We start from the raw sequence: 17,115 nt of genomic DNA on the forward strand, positions 1-17,115 counted from the left end.
CTTGTTAAACCTCAAATTATCACACTTTTTAGAATCTGAATTTTAGAGAGATATTAAAAATAGCCAGAAGTTACAGCAAAGGTTCTCTCTAGGTACAAGTTTTAATTCAAAGACGAAGTGACACTGCCACGGCTTCGGTTCCAACATTCTATTTAACAAAATTAAAGCAATTACTTTTTATATGCCCCTGCCTCACAGGTCTGTGAGAGGCCTGATAAAATAATATATTTCTATTTCCTGCCACACAGTAATTACTAAAAAAAATAAGAACTATGAGTATTATTTAAAAACAATGAAAATGGCCTTCTTTAGGATTAATGCAGTTGTCTAATTTCACTTTAAAACATCAGCATGTGACACTATCATTTTTCAAATATAATTTCTTTTTTCCTTTTAAAGGAGTCATATAAAAAATTTTTCATAGTTTCATGCATTTTTCGTACTAGTATCATTATTTCCTTGTATCAAACAAAACTTAATCATAGCTTAGCTTTTCATCTTTTCAATAATTAACAGCTTAATGAAGAAAATGGGGTGCTCTATCTCTACCATAACCTCCTCGTATTCTTGGTCCTCCTGATTGTCATCTTCATTCTCATCATCTTCCTCATCAGGTTCAGGCAAGTCTTCATCATCATCTAGCTCAGCTAACAGAGTACTGGCACGGCAGCTATCAAGAAAATCTTGAAAAGAAAACCCAACAACATTCCTTCAACACATAACAAAGTTAGTTATCAGTTTTACAAACCCAAACACACTGCTATCATGTCAATTTTGACTTGTGGTGATGCCATATATTAAAATGCAAATCTGCACCACAGGGATTCTCTTGGCTATAACATTCACAGAAACAATAATCAAGCCTTTCTTCTAATGTGTTGCTGTGTGTGGGTTCAAATTACCAACCTTGAGGATGGTAAGAACTCTAAAAAGCAACCTTTATAATATCCAAATTATTGCTACAAAGCAAGAGCAAACTGGTTTTATAAAATGATGGCAAAACTTAATAGCAACTCTCTTCATTCTCTGCATAATTAACTAAATGTATAACACAGTGGAAAAAGAACACTTTGGAATCATTAACATATTAAAAAATATGTATTGTTGCATGCTAGATATTAGGTATGTGTATAGTTGTAAACTATGGAGGCATGGGCTGAACTTCAGGGAGAGTCATAAATGTACCTATGCACTAATTTTGGAAGGGGGAGTAGCATCCACACTTCCATAATAGCTTCCCTCCAGAAACCCTATGAACCTGGAGAGAGGATGAAAGGCACCCAAGCGCTGAGGACTCTCCTTCATAGGGTCGCTATGAGTCGCCTGCGACTTGATAGCACTTAACAATAACAACAACATGCACTAATTTCTATTTGCTAGTCAGGTAACATTTCTGCTGGGTCACCTGAAAAATGAACAAGTTTCCCCTCTCAAGTTTTGCCCATCTCAAGTGGGAAAAAGTACAATTACATGACAACACTGTCAAACAAGCAAAAACAGCTACCTGGGGCAAAATGGTTTGTTACTTGTGACATATAAAACATGGTCAAAAGTATGTAGAAAAGTATTTTTATTAAGATTTACTTATAATTCTTCCAATAAAACTTGATTAATAAGAAAAAGAAAGGACATGAAAGCACCTGTGTGTTTTTCCATTGTATATGAAGGTATAATATTTGTAAGAAGAGAGAGTACTTTTATTTTTAACCCTAAGTTTAAAACATCATAGGAGAAAACAATAAATAAATGCACCACTACATAAATACCTTTATTTTAAAATTATAACTTACCATATAATGAGTACTCTGCTTCCTGGCCTGTATCACTCTCACTGGAGGTTGATGTGAGGCTGGTGGTTAAAGTATTACTTAATGACTGGCCAACTGACAAGACTGTTGTTGCTGTAGCTACATTGCTGCTACTAGTAACACTGGACGTTGACATAGTCACTGTTGATGTAGTACCAGGTGTGGTCAAATTAGGGAAACTCTGAGCACCCATAAGAGGAGAAGCTAAAGATAAAAATGAAGCAAATCAGTAGATATATATGTGATTGTATAAATCTAGGAAATACTAGACTTCATATTTAGAAAAAAAAGCAAGGCCATGAACACACTAATAATAATACTGAAGAGGAATAACTTTGGGAACTCAACTGAAATGAAGTGAAATTTTTCTGATTTTTATAGTAGTATTATTTATTTTTTAAAAAATTCAAGTCTAGCTGTTTAAGGGAAAAGAAAAGGCAAAAAAACAATGAAGTAATTCCCACTGATACTTTACAAGGGAATTACTATGACCCATTAATAGCTTAAATCATAGTATCCTGGCAGACTAAAATAAATTTAGGACCTAAGTAAAAGTTATACCAATGTAATGCTCTTGTTTCAATGAAATGAAATTCTCTGCTCCCCTTCATGCAATTTTAATTGATTATTTACCACAGAGGAATGAAGAACAAGAGTGTTTTATTTTTTCAAAACATTTACATCTGATTTGAATTCTTAAAGATTCTTTAGAATTCTGCTTCATATTGCTAGAACTGCTAATTTCAACAAAGTTGTACCTACCATGGTTAATAATCAAGGTAAAGACTACAGCCAGCTCTCACTGAACAACAGACCCTATTTTGTGTCCCTCACAGTGACAAAGGCAGTGTATTCCATAAGGAAAAGCTCACTTACTTGCTGTGCTCATCACATTCCTCCCCAAAGTATTAGTGTTGTTATCACTGCTGCTTCGGCTTAGATTCATGTTGTTCGTGGCATTAGTCCGTGCTATGTTTGCCACTCTCCTTACAAAACTTTCCAAGCTAGATGTTTCTCTTGAGGATAGATTAGGTACACTTGCACTAGAGCTCATGGGGGCCCCAGCAGCCAACAAGGAACTCACTGAAAGTCTGTTACTTGCTGAAGAGCTAAGGGGTCGTTGTGAAGCTGCTTCTTTATTAGTTAAGTCAGATACTGAACTAACATCAGGAGAACTAACACTAACAATTCCCATGGATATTGCACTAGACTCCCCAGGTGTACGGACAGAACTATCAGGGCCTAACTTCCTTTCAGCATTTTCACTTCCCGTTTCCGCTGTTAAGGTGCTGGTGCTTGCACTGGAAGATGACCCTACTTCTGCTCGAGGGACGTTTTCAGCAGATGAAAGAACAACAATCGGTTCATGGACATCAGCTCCTGAAACTATACTGTGCTCCATTACAATTTCTGATCTCCGCTCCGTTTTGGTCGAACCCAAGCTGATGTCGCTGCTACTGGCCACGCTACACACAGAACTGCTGCTTCCTTTTCTACTTGAGGAGCCTGCAGCAGCAGATGTCTTGTCTGGACAGTTGTTTTTCACCAAGCTGCTCCATGATTGCGTTGTGCCTGAAACAGTGGATGAAACAGGTTTGGGTGATGCCACTGTATCAGGGTCGTACCCTGGTGCAAGCTTGAGGTCAAATTTTCCTTCTGCGCCCATACGGTAAGAGTTTGAGCCACCAGCATCCCAGGTGACATCAATCCAGCCTGGAAAGGGACAGGAGTTTGTGAGACCCAGCAGAAAGCAGATAGGAGCGTGTCAGACAGAAGCTCCACACATGGGATCAGCTTTTTTCATCAGTGCCGTATTTCTGAATCTCTAGTCCTGTAATGTCAACTAAAACTAAATATAAAATTACCAGACTTTAATCAAGTCATTCTTTGATATTAAGAGTGGCTAGCTATCTGAAAGCCTGTACTATTTTGACTTTCATGATTAAATTTTGTAGAGAAATAAGTATTATATTTAAAATTTCTAGGAAATTTAAAATTCTTCTCTTTCTTTCTTTAGTCCACTAAGGTGGCGAGAGTTAAAAACAATATAAAGGACATGTTTACACCTATGGAGATTATCTTTTATATGGAATATTTAAAAATTAAAAACAGAAAGCAAACTGTGAAACAGTACAACTAAATAAGTATAAATAGTCTAATTTTTTTTAATAGCTAGATATGATTATGTGGCCAAATTATATTTCTATAACAAAGTGCAGGTTCACCATTAATTTCTAATCAAACTAAATCCTCTGAGTAACAGACAAAGCACTGAAACATCACTGTAGAAATTTCAGGTCACAAGCTCAAATAAAATAGTATTTCGGTTGTGTTCTCAAAGTCCAATAGTCACCTGATTCTATTATGATTAAATCTCCTAAATTTGAATAGGAAATTCAATTAGAAAATAAATATTTTTAAAGAGCATGTTAAGATTTTTATTACAACATAAATGATAAAGCTAGCAACATGTAAAGATCTAGTGAAAATAACATTCAATGTGTAATACTTGTATTTGCAAAATGACACTTAAAAATAAGCTGAATATATTAAATCTTTACACAGTTTTAAAAACACATTAACAAGCAAAGTTTGTAAGTGTATTGGGCAAGGTTCAGAGGGATACATAAGTAACACTGATTACCTGTGGAGACTATATGCATAAGAGCTGAGAGAAAAACTGGCCCAAATCTACATAAAGAGCTTAGATGTGATTTCAATTATCTTACTGTATTCTGTATGCTGAAAAAAACCTCTAGAGAACCACATTTGATGACATTTCTGCTACATGGAGAAGAAAAGGGAAGGTTCAAACATACATTCTTATCCCAAATATAAATGACACTTGTATCTTATTATTGGTCAAAAAAGTGCTCATAATGTATTTCAAAAGAGTTGTCAAAATTATAACTAACTATATGCTTATTTGTTTCACCCAAGGAGAAAGAAGATCATGTGTTTTTTTGTTTTTTCTCTTTGTTGTATGCCATCGAATTAGATCTGATGGGCACAGGAGGGGACTGTCCCTCCTCCAGCGGAGCATCTGGTGGATTTGAACCATGCACCTTTGGGATTGCAGCTCAGTTTCTTGCCACTAGGCCACCAGAGCTCTCTAGAATCATACATTTTTTAAAAAACAATTTATTGTTGTGAAATATGTGAATGTTTACAAAGTATTTTTTTACTCAACTATTCATAAACATTTTATTCTATAATATTAATTTTAATACCCACACTGTAACTTTCCCATTTTCTCTCTATAACTCTGATCTCCATGAATGTTTATTTCTCTGTGTCTTTTTTTCCTTCAATAATGTTTTACTAGTATCTCCTTATTGTATATCAGCTTTACCTTCATTTTTGACTGTTATACATCTGAAGTCTACATGGTTGGTACCTGATACTTCTAGAGTACTAAAGCAAACTATTTTAAAAGGAAGTCAAATTAAATTGATGTAACATGGAAACATAATAAATAAACAAAAAAATAATCACTCATATTAGGCTTTAGAATGTGTTTAAATTACTATTTCAAACCTAGAACTAAAAACTAAAAAAAAAAAAAACCAAAACCAAAAACCAGAACAAATACAGTATCCACAACTGTCACAAACCACTAACTCTCTCCATCTGTGAAAAAGTTTAAAAGTATAGTAATTAACAGCTATTGTCAAAAATCTGTATTAAAAAAGTATTTATTAATACGGCTTAAGCATTGCTAAGAACTCTCTCTAAAAAGGGTTTTAAAATATGACATAACAGAAATGGCAATTTTAGGCAGCCAAAATTTCCTACAACTGTCAGATCAGCAAAAGCAGGTCTTTCCTGATTGCTAATCTGTGGTAAAAATTCCAATTTTTGTTATGTGGTCATATTGGTCAACTTCAGCTCCGGAACAGGGTGAAAAAAATCCCAAACCAAGTAGAATTATCTTATCAGTAGAGTTTACTTATTCCAAAACTTGTCTAATCTTATCAGGTCATAACAAAACTAATACTTTACCTATACCTGAATCTAAGAAGAAATTACTATGATCAGGTTGCATTTTGTTTCACACTTCATAGCTAATAAATCCCTAAAGTAAAAAAAAAAAAAAAACAACAACAACAACCCAGAAACAAACCTAGTACTTTAGGAGAGAATTAAAGTAGTTCATTAAGAGGCCTTAAAACAAAACAAAAAACATTTAAAATATCTGAGTTGACTGGTACTAGTATGTCAGATACTACGGGTAGTGATAAATTCTAGCAGTTAAGTTTATTTTCACTATACTTTAAAGTTACTACAAAAGAGAAATTTTTTATTTAAAAGTGTATTTATACTGTGGTTACTCAAAAGTAATAATCTTCTTGTTGTGTACTGTCCAGTCAGTACTGACTCATAGCTGACACTCCAGCAGATTTTTGAGGCAGTAAACTGCACAAGAGAGGACAGCTCATCTTCTTCCCATGCATGCCTTTAGGTTGGCAGAGCAACTCCTTATTACTTGGCCAGCAAAACTCCCTTAATAATTTTGGTAATCATATACTCAATGAGTTTATTTAAAGAAGTAAATGCCATATCATATAAAACAAAAAAATATATTAAGATAGTCTAAGAAACTGCAAAAATCTCCTAAAATATCTTATTGTGATTCTAATGCTAGCTTTATTATAAAATGTTGTTGCTGATTACCTTCCAATCAAGCACAGCTCATAGCAACCCTATGAAGAAAAGGCCTGAAGCCCCTCTACAACTATTGATATTTATCAAAGTTCATAAGAGTTTCCAGAGGCATGCTGTTTAGGAAGTTGATGCCGCTCCTGCTTCCATTATTTATAAGAGACTGCCTGACTCTTGTGAAAAGCTACCAAGAAAAAAATATAAAGTAAAATCCAGTGGAATTATGTGAATAATAAAAAACATTCTTAAAAGATCAGAAAATGTGTTTTAAGCATATTCAACTTACAATAACTTATTAACTGCTTCAAAAATTAGCACAAAGTTTGCAGTCAAACCTCAAGACTTTGAAAATGTTTCTTATTTTAAATACTTTATCTATTTTAATATGAAATCAACAGATCTGTTCTCCATACTGCTGGTACATTTATAAACTTTATAAATGTTATCATGCTAACAAAGACTTTCAAAAATACTTTCATACTCGGTTGGTTAAGTTTTAAGTACCTACTCACCATTATGCAGTTCTCCTGTGACCGTGCCTTCTCCCTGGGGGCTGCCATCCTGATCTCGCCATTTCCAATCAAGGCCTCTAATCACACGAGCACCTGGAACCATGTATTTCAAAACCTGCGAGCGTACTAGACGTCTCTGTCTTCTAAGATTAGCTTCTGCTTCCTTAGCTGCCTTTCCTGTAAGATATTGGAGTGTACCATAAACCAGATCACTCTGCATGAATTTCATTAATGAAATTGAAGTTTGGAGAACTGCATAACAGCTTTTTACCTAGTTGATCTTCACATACTCCATTTACAGTGCCATAAAGTTCAAATCCAGATAAAGAGAGGTAGTGTGTTTGTCCACTAGCATTCTTTCCCATCTGTTTGATTCTCACATGTCGCCACCCTTGTTTCTCATCCTTTGGTGGATCAAGAGGCCATGTTGCTGTTGACCTGTATAAGGAGATGTATAAAAAAGAATTAAAATTTCAGCTGTAATTCCTAACCAGCAATAGCCACTGCTAATATTTTACCTATTAATATGTTTATATGTAAGAAGTTTGGTAAAAATTATTCCAGTTTCTTTTGAATAGCATGCATATGCAATTAAAAAAATTTATACTAATTTACAAAATTTGAATACATTGCTTTCAAGAACAGAGTCTTGTCATTTCCCTCACCCCCATCAACCCATCAAATTGTACAACCCCATGATTAATCCTCCCCTCCCATGCATATGCAATTTTTAAACATAAAACAACATCCAATCTAAAGCTTTTGACAGAGATATGGTAAAATAAGTTTTCGTGCCTAAAGAATCAAATGATTTATGTTTAGAAAAGAACTTGCTTCAGAATTTCACAAAGAGTTGTGAGGATATACAACCATAAATAAAAGAAAAGCAAGCACAGCTCTTCCATGAACTTTCCAATTTGCAAAGACTCCTCAACTAACCCTGGTTCATTGAGACTGCAGTCATCAACATGGGTATACAAAGAAGTCCAGTTCTGTCCATCTTTGGATACCTGGAAAACCCAATTTCTCAGTGCAGACCTTCCATAACCTCGTGCATGACGAAGTGTATATGCTGATGGTATCACCCACAGACCCAGATCTATGGCAAACCAAGCATTCTTATCATCGTTGCTATGACAATTTAAAGCTGAATTATCACGACTTAAAATGTCTTCTAAACGGCCGTAAGGTAGATTTCTTCCTTCTGATGATGTTACTACTACAAGTCCATAAGCAGCAGGATTAACCCATTCATATGCAGTTCTACATGGAAATTAAAACAAAACAAAACAAAAACTATCAATTAACAGGTAAAACAATTTCAAGCAAATTAGCTTTCCCCCCTTTTTTTTAATTGCGGCTTTGTTCACAATAGCAAGGAGGTGGAAACAACCCAGGTGCCCATCAAAAAACGAATGGATAGAGAACCTGTGGTATATTCACACAATGGAATACTATGCTGCACTGAAAAACAAGGAATGCATGCAATATTATTCAAAATGGGTGAACCTGTAGGACATTATGTTGAGTGACCATAATCTGTTTCTCAAAAAATGATAAATACTGCATGGTGTCACTGTTGTAGAATGAGACTGACATCAGGGTTGGGTTAAGACTGAGAAAAACTGGATAGATTATGTATACTGCATTGAAACAGATGAGGGAGAGAACAGTTAAAAAGCGATATATGATAGGATATTATGGGTATTACAAGAGTCCAGAATTAAGATTGCATAGTAGAGTGTACTCGCAGTGGGGGTGGGGGTGTGGGGGGATTGTATACCAATGAATGAATTTTTCTTTTACTTTTCAAAGAGAGGAGTGAACTGGGGGGGAGGGGTAGGCAGGGAGAAAAGTGCAACAATGAATGAATGGAAATCCAAAATCTCTGTTGTTATTGTTGTTGCTTAATGCCGTCGAGTCGTAGACTCTGTAAATGTTCATTAAAATAAAATAAAGTGTAAAAAAAAAGCTTTTTAATATAGAATAAGATTCTGTAAGTAACAATTCACACATTTTCCTTCCATTAGAAAGAATGTAGACAACCTTAAAATTTACCTTAGAACACAAAAATGCCTTCAAATTGCAGGATGCTAAAAAGTTATTCATAAACACCACCATGAATAAAATCAGTCACTGAACTATACATGTAATAATGTTGATCTGGGTAGGTTATATACACATACTCATTCTCTCCAACTCTCTCTCTCCCACAGACAGACAGACACACACACACACAGACTCATTACGACAAGTCAGAATCTACTCATAGCTGACTCTCCACTGGGCTTCCTAGGTTGTAAGAAGGAAGCTGTAAACAGCATGGGAAGAGGCTGTCCATCTTGCCTTTTAAGCCACAGACAGATTCAAATCACGAGATGTGGCTATGTGTTAGCAGTGTTAACTCCTGAGGAGAATGCCACCAGAGCTCCTAATCCAATAATCCTATAATCTTGAATACATCTAGGTGAAGCAGTCATGCTGAATAGCTTACTTGGCATTTGTCCCAATCCAGTAAATAATTCCATTTTCATCAAAATCATGCTGGTGCCGAAATACAAAATTTTGGCCTTCTCTTAATTTTCGAACAAAAACAAATGAAGATCGATCAAAATCATACCACTGCTTTGCTACCTAAACAAAAGAAATTCATGAAAGACATGATCTTATTAATTTTTTACAAATATACTAGCCATTTTTTCAATTATTTTAATGCAAATATTTTCATTTTAATAAGTACTAATAAATACTTGAAAATTATAGAAGAGATCTACAACCAAAACACTATGAATATCAAAGAGCATTTCTTTGTTGATGTACTGAGTTTCCACGTCAATGCACAACAGAACAATCTTAATCATACTGCATAAATATTTTTCTATTATCATATTTCATACATCTTACTAGTTACATAATATTTAAATTAGTAGAAATAATTATCTATTTTGCATTACTTTTTTTCCTTCTACTTCTTGTTGTATACTGTCAAGTCAGATCCGACTGACCTAGGAGAGAACTGCCCCTCCTCCTGTGGAGCATCTGGTGGATTTGAACCACAGACCTTCAGGACTGCAGTACAGCTTCTTGCCAATAGAGTACCAGAACTCCCTTATCTTGCACCACTTTTAAAAATTCTGTTCACTGTTTTAGCACTGTAAGTAACTAAATTAAGTATCATTACCTAAAAAGCATTTATGGTATTAATAAGATTGTTGTTAGAATACTGAATAAAAAAAACTGTATTACCATAATCTGTTTCTCAAAATAATTCTCTGAAGGATTAAACTAGTATGCCATCTTGTTGTTATAAACTCACCATTTTTAGGAGATATTGTTCTAAAGATTCAACTGTAGCTAAGGGTTCCATCTTTAACATTCTTCCAGTTCGGTCTATCAAAGCAGTTTCCCCAGGTGCACGCTCCAACCGAAATCTTAATCTTCTTGTAAGGATCTACAAAGAAATGATCAAAACATTTCAGAACTTTTCTTGTTTTCTTTTCTTAGAATAATAAATATGAACATAATTTATACTGTGTTAGAGTAACCAGTAAGAAAAGCAAATGTGTTTTCTACCTTTTTTATAAAATTTTACTGTTTTTTATGCGTGTACCATCAAATCGGCCTGTTTTTAATTGTTTTTGGTCAGACATTCTTCTACGTCGTATAGCACTGGTGTGTCCACTTGATGTACAGTGGTAACTTGTGGTTGCTGTGAAGCTGAACACTGTGACACTAATGTGTCAAATGTGATAATGATTACCCATGGTGGACAGTGTTTGGTTGAGCTCCCTGATTAAAACAAGCTTGGAACCAGGAGTGGCATCCACTTCTGTAAGTAGCTTGCCTCTAGAAACCCTATGAACCTGGAGAAAGGATGAAAGTCACGCAAGTGTCTAGGATTTTTGTTCTTAGGGTTGCTATGAGTTGCCTATGACTCAATGGCACTCAACAACAATGATCAAATCGGATCTGACTGGTACAGAAGATTGCCCCTCCTTCTCCAGCAGAACATCTGGTGGATTCGAACCATGTACCTCTGGGATTGCAGTAAAAACTTCTTGCCACTAGGCCACCATAGCGCCCTTCAATTATTTTTTTTTTTGAAGGGAGGGTTGTTGGGTTGTTCTTGTTTTTTTTTAAAAAATAACTGTCAAAAGTAAATTATAGTTCACCAGTTGGAATAACTTCTAAGTATGAAGTAAAATAAAATCATAAAATACTTTACTGTAGTATTAGATACTGAACTTGGAAATATAATTTTTCCAGGAAAGTTGTTTTAAAAGTAGCAAGCTAATTTTCTTCTTCAAAAGTAGACTATACTAAGCAATCTATGCTCCGTAAACTTTTAAAAATCACAGAAAACTTTATTCTAGTACAGTTTAGAAAAAAAAAAGGGAAGACGACCCTTAACAAGATGGACTGTCACAGTGACTATAATAATGGACTTGAGCATATCAGAGATGGTGAAGATGTTAGGATAGAGCAAGGTTCAGAAGTACGGTCCATAGGGTTGCTATGACTTGGCTGACTTGACAGCACAGAACTACGTAGCTTTATTTCTGAGGCAATCTGAATTAATCTCTATAAAGATAAAACTAAATAACAAGATATGTATATTTTAACAATCACTGGTAGCCCAACAATTAAAAACTAGGCTGCTAACCAAAAGGTTTGCAATTTTTAAAGGCCCAGGAGCTTTATGACTAAGATCTCCTAAAAAAATTACAGTCTTGAGAACTTTACAGGATGCAGTTCTACTCTGCCACATGGGTCACAAGAGACTAAAATCAACTTGTTTATAACAACTTGTTACAACAGCAACATATATCACGGTAATAGTGAAGACTACAAAATTATCAGAGGGTACATTCCAGGACTTCTTGTCTTTGGATACTGTTGTGTATAGGATTTATTGTTCAAAATGAATTCCCTAGCCACTGCCGGACTTTGGCCATGTGGATGGGTGAGAATATGAGAACTGGGTGTGTCAGCCTATCCACAAGGGGATTGTCTAGTGTAGCTGGACAATGACTAGGGATGATAGAAAGAGAACTGATGCCTTTGAGTTGTGGTGCTGGAGAAGGGCGTTGAATATACCATGGACTGCTAGGAGAACAAACAGGTTTGTTCTAGAGAAGGGGAAATCGGAATGCTCCTTGGAGTCAAGGATTCTAAATCTTCATCTGACATACTTTGGGCATATTGCAAGGAGGGACTGGTCCTTGGAGAGGGACATCATGTTTGGCAGAATAGAGGGGCGGCGAAGGAGAGGAAGACCTTTGATGAGATGTATCGATTCTGTGACTGGAGCGGTGGGAATAAATGCGTTTGAGATGGCTAGGTTGGAACAGGAGAGAACAGCTTTTAGAGCTCTTGTACATAGGGTCGCTAGAAGTTGCAAACGACTCGCTGGCACATAACAACAAAAACATAACCTAAATGAATCTCTGGTAGCACAGTCTTTAGGGAGCTGTGCTAACCCAGGGTTGGCACTTCTCTGACTCTTCAATTCCACCCATAGCTCTGTGGGAGAAACATGGAGAATCTCCTCACATGTGATTTACAGCCTCCCTGTAGCCAAGAAAAAGGGGAGCTCTGGTAGCCTATGGCAAGAAGCTGTGCTGTAATCTGTAAACCTGTCAGAGGGTCAGCTATGCATCAGTTCCGACTCTACAGTACACAACACAATGGCTATACCCTGGCTAGAGATCATCTATGATACTGTTGCAACTCAAAGGCAATGATTAATAGCAGTGATGTCCCTGACATAAAACTTAGAAAACGCTGGATCATTTAGACCCTCAGTTTTTCTCTATTAAACTGTCTGAAAAGAAATACAAACAAATATATCTTGTTCACTTTAGTTACAACATCAAATGGACCAAATATAACAGAACCACCTAGAAAACGTGTTAATCTGGGGTCTAATGGCTCAAGTAACACTACTGGGTTCTAAGTTGAATGGCAAGTTTTGTTTTTCATGAGTAGGCACTCTTTGAACAGATGTAGATTCTTTGATTTATTTCATGCAGCGGAAGGAAGGATAGTTGGATAAATGAAAGATTCAACACAGAAGGACCTTCTAGAAATTATTCAGGTAACTCAGAGAAGGGGTAATAAAGATGACAGCTGGAATGTGAGAGACGTTTGTTTACATTAAGACCACACTTTGTAATAACAGATTACTGAATGAATAACTGATATGTTAATCAAATAGTTTCCAGGAAGAAAATACTGTAAAATCAAGTGATGACAGTTTTCCCCAATGATCAACAATATTCAGGTAGAGAACATATGCTTGAGAAAAAGCTATTTTTTAGTACGTGTGCTTAAATATTTGTTTCATTTTTAATATGATGACACACACAGAAACTAGGAAGGAACTTGACTCATGAGACAGGATAATATTTTTCTCTGCTTCCTTCCCTGATGTGTTGTATTTCTACTTATGATCTACCAAAAATTATTATAGAATTTTAAAAGTATGACTCCCAACTACATTCAGTAATAATAGCCATTGCATTTTTCATGTTTACCTGGAGGTTATATGTGGATCCTGGTGTATCATACAAATGGAGAGGTAGGCGTTCAATAGATTCTAGTACAGCAATTAACTTACGAATTAATGCAACTGCTGGTCGACTAAGAGGAAAAATAATCGTTAAAAGGATGTATAAGATGTCATGTAAAAAGTTCAGGTAGTAACTGTAATAACAAACCTCATAAAAACAGTACTTCTATTTATGAACATAAAGGAAAATAACTTTAATCTGTGCATGAGACAAAGATACTTTCACAACTCCTTTAAGTTTCTTTTTTCTAATTAAATGCTTATTAACTGCATTCAGTGTAGATGTGCTTTAAAAGTCCAAGGTATTTTCATACGCAAAATTTGAATGAATATAAAGCTGTAATGTTTTGAAATAATTTAAAGCAGCAAAGTTTTTAAAATAACAATATTAGATAACAGGAATATTAAGATATATTTTCTCACTTATTCACTGAAGTATAAACTGTCCTAACTATAATTTCAAAATCAGTATCAATAATTTTTAAAATTTATCACTAACTTCTGACAATTATAACACATAAAAAGGTTTACGATAAAGGGTTTTTTCATTGAGCCTGGTTTTAAACTTAGTAGTAATTTGCAAAAAAAGGAAATGTTCAATACATGTAATATAATACATAATAATTAAATCTGCAAAAAAAGGAAATGTTCAATACATGTAAAATATAATACATAATAATTAATAATTAAACTGGTATTTGGATGAATGACATACAAAAGAATATTCAATCATATAAAAAAAAAGACAAAATAGTATGTTGGACCATCATTATAAACATGGAAAAATACTAAATCCTTGAAGGAAATGTTAAGGGACAGTACATCATTTCATCTAGACATATTTTCAGTACATATTTTTAAGAAGAATTTTTTTAAAAAACACAATACTGTTATTACCCCACACAATGTCATCAATCATTTTGTAATTTTATCTTAAATAGAATGCAACTTAAACTGTGATCAGTTATATTAATAACCAACATATCATTTAAATTATTTTTATTCCATAAAGGATCCCTGGTAACACAGCCTAACCCAAATGCCAGCAATTTGAATCCAATGGCAGCAACACAGGAGAAAAAATTCCAGTCTCCTCCCTTAAAGACTATATAGCTTCAGAAACACAACGGAGAGTGGTTAGAAGTGAAAACTGACTTACTGGCAGTGGATTTTCTTTATTCTATTGTTTGTTGCTGTTATGATCTGTAACATTAGTCAGGGTTAACTCACAGTTAACCCTCCAGTACATTTTCAGAGGCTGTTAATCACATGTAAGGACACTACCCATTTTTCTCCTGAGGAGCACCTAGTGAATTAGAACTGCCCCTGAGTTAGCAGGGCAGCTGTAGTAGACTCACAAGGTCACCTGAATTTCCTCTACCTTTGTTCTATTAGATTAAGAAAACGTTTCTCAAAAAAGTCCTATAACGCAAAGCAAATTTTCACTGAATGCAACAATCCCTATTGTGTATTTGACTCAATTTTTCTGGAACAACACTATCACTATCTGTGAAAAAAGGACAAATTATAAGAAATTTAAAATTTACCTTTCATCATCTTCATTTTCACTAAAGGCTGTTTTGAAAACATTTATTCTTTCTACCAGTTGACTACAATCTTGTTTCATATCTAAATCCATGCTCTTGGAAAAAACAAAAACACAAAACACTTTTTCAAATGAAATTTATTAAAAAAAAATCATGCAGAGATCAATATTAATATACCAGTTCAAAAAGTTATCAGTAAAGTTCAGGTAGAATCATAATTTCCTTTCAACTGAAATAATTTTGCAATATCAACAATGTAAGGTCAGAGCTAATATATATATATTTCCCTTCTCTTTCTCAATGTTACAGTGCAATTAGCAATTATTCTACTAATCACTTCATGAAAATGTAGTATGAAAAGTCATTCAGATGATAAATATATCTTTTTCATTTTAAACTATATTTTATATTATATTTTTATTATATTTAATAAATGATAGAAACATATATCTGGCCAATTAAACCCATGATTTCACTGATATTACTGAATATAGCACCATGATTTATATATGATTTCATACAGTACTATGACATAAATATAAAAAATTCAAATGTAATTAACAAAGGAGATGCAAGACTAAAGTTAGCAGAGTAGGTATTAAAGAGTGTTATCAACACATACAATGATTAAGATCGAGAAATTAATATCTTCATCTGTCTTTAGACCAAAAGAACTAAATGGTGTCAGGCAACCACTATCAACTATTCTGATTAGGCATTAAAAAGCACAACAGATAAACTCTGATAGAAAAAAAGAACTCTGAAAGGAACTTAAATTCTTAAAAAGTCTTACTGGACTAGCTGAAAATGGAAGATCCCTGAGACAATCTTTAAAACATGAAATCAAACAGTCTCCTGAGGTCACCAATTAGGTAAAACCTGATTTCCAAATATTAGAATAAATTGTCAAATGGAATTTTTGCTGTGTAAATTATAATAAAAATCACAAAAATTTTTTTAATGCAGAAATTAAAGTGTCAAATGTGGAAAAATTTTCACTTTTTAAAAGTGTATCATGCTGGAATTTGTTAATAAGTTTATGGTTTCTTGCATGAAAAGGAAAAATTTTAGCACAATTAATAGATATTCAAGAGAGGTAAAACTGAATAGCACCATAACACTATTAACAAATATTTCTACTAAATATTTTTTAAAGTGTTTTAAATTTTTTTCTTAAGGCTTTTAAAACTAATTATCCCTGTTTATAAAGCAATCTGCTGGCGTGTGATTTAATTAATTTACTTAATTTAGTTCCTTTACATACTCAGGAAAAAAATCAGAGCAGTAAAACATAAAACTACACCTTAGACTAAAAGGAGTGCTTTATTAAAAAAATTCTGAATATAAAAATGGGAAACTTAGAAACCAAAGTAAAAAACCATGTTCTTTATTTATTTGGCTTATTAAGCTAATGATACCAGAAAGGAAGTAGTAGAGAAATTATAAATATCCATACTTGAGTTTTAAATCTTTTTTTTACAACCCAAAAAGACTGCTTTGATTTCTAAAAATAAAATCTTCTTTAAATTTTTGTATTACATGATAAACTTACATTATTTAAAACAGTAAGAAGGGCTTGTACTAAGCCACTACTGCACATTTCATATGGTGAAATGGTGTTTTCATCTTTCAAAAGTACAATCAGGTTTTCTAGAGCTGTCTTCATTAAGTCTCTCCAAGTGTTCTCACTCTCAATACACTACAAAGTAAAAATAAAATTAGAACAACAAAATACCTTAAATATTTACTGGAATACAAATGATCATGGAAGTAAATAAGGCAATATATAAAATTAACATTCATATTACTAAAGCAAACTATCAGGGATCAGAACACATTTTAGTGCACAGAGAGCAAAGAATTTATATTTATAGGCTATATGGTCTTGGTCACCCTGTTCAAATAAGGTATTACAGCATCAAAGCAGTCACAAACACTAAGTAATCTCAGTTCCAATGAGACTTTATCAATACTGACATCTGATTTTATTATAATGTTCCTATACTTTATTTTCC

At 34.0% G+C, this 17,115-nt stretch overlaps 1 protein-coding gene across 1 annotated transcript in view; it reads right to left on the minus strand.

Moving 5' to 3' along the window:
• Positions 1-17,115, minus strand: part of HECTD1 (HECT domain containing E3 ubiquitin protein ligase 1) — a 97,670-nt gene that overhangs the window by 18,449 nt on the left and 62,106 nt on the right. Inside the window, exons 16-26 of the mRNA XM_006889974.1 lie at positions 16,653-16,799; positions 15,101-15,195; positions 13,519-13,624; positions 10,299-10,433; positions 9,477-9,616; positions 7,922-8,245; positions 7,254-7,420; positions 6,983-7,159; positions 2,685-3,521; positions 1,791-2,012; positions 550-683 (exon numbers count right to left, since the gene is read on the minus strand). Of these exons, the coding sequence (XP_006890036.1) occupies positions 550-683; positions 1,791-2,012; positions 2,685-3,521; positions 6,983-7,159; positions 7,254-7,420; positions 7,922-8,245; positions 9,477-9,616; positions 10,299-10,433; positions 13,519-13,624; positions 15,101-15,195; positions 16,653-16,799 (2,484 nt within the window). The remainder of the gene's footprint in view (positions 1-549; positions 684-1,790; positions 2,013-2,684; positions 3,522-6,982; positions 7,160-7,253; positions 7,421-7,921; positions 8,246-9,476; positions 9,617-10,298; positions 10,434-13,518; positions 13,625-15,100; positions 15,196-16,652; positions 16,800-17,115) is intronic.

Source organism: Elephantulus edwardii, unplaced genomic scaffold (genome assembly GCF_000299155.1).
Source record: "Elephantulus edwardii isolate Elephantulus edwardi_28Jun2011 unplaced genomic scaffold, EleEdw1.0 scaffold00084, whole genome shotgun sequence".
Lineage (NCBI taxonomy): Eukaryota > Metazoa > Chordata > Mammalia > Macroscelidea > Macroscelididae > Elephantulus > Elephantulus edwardii.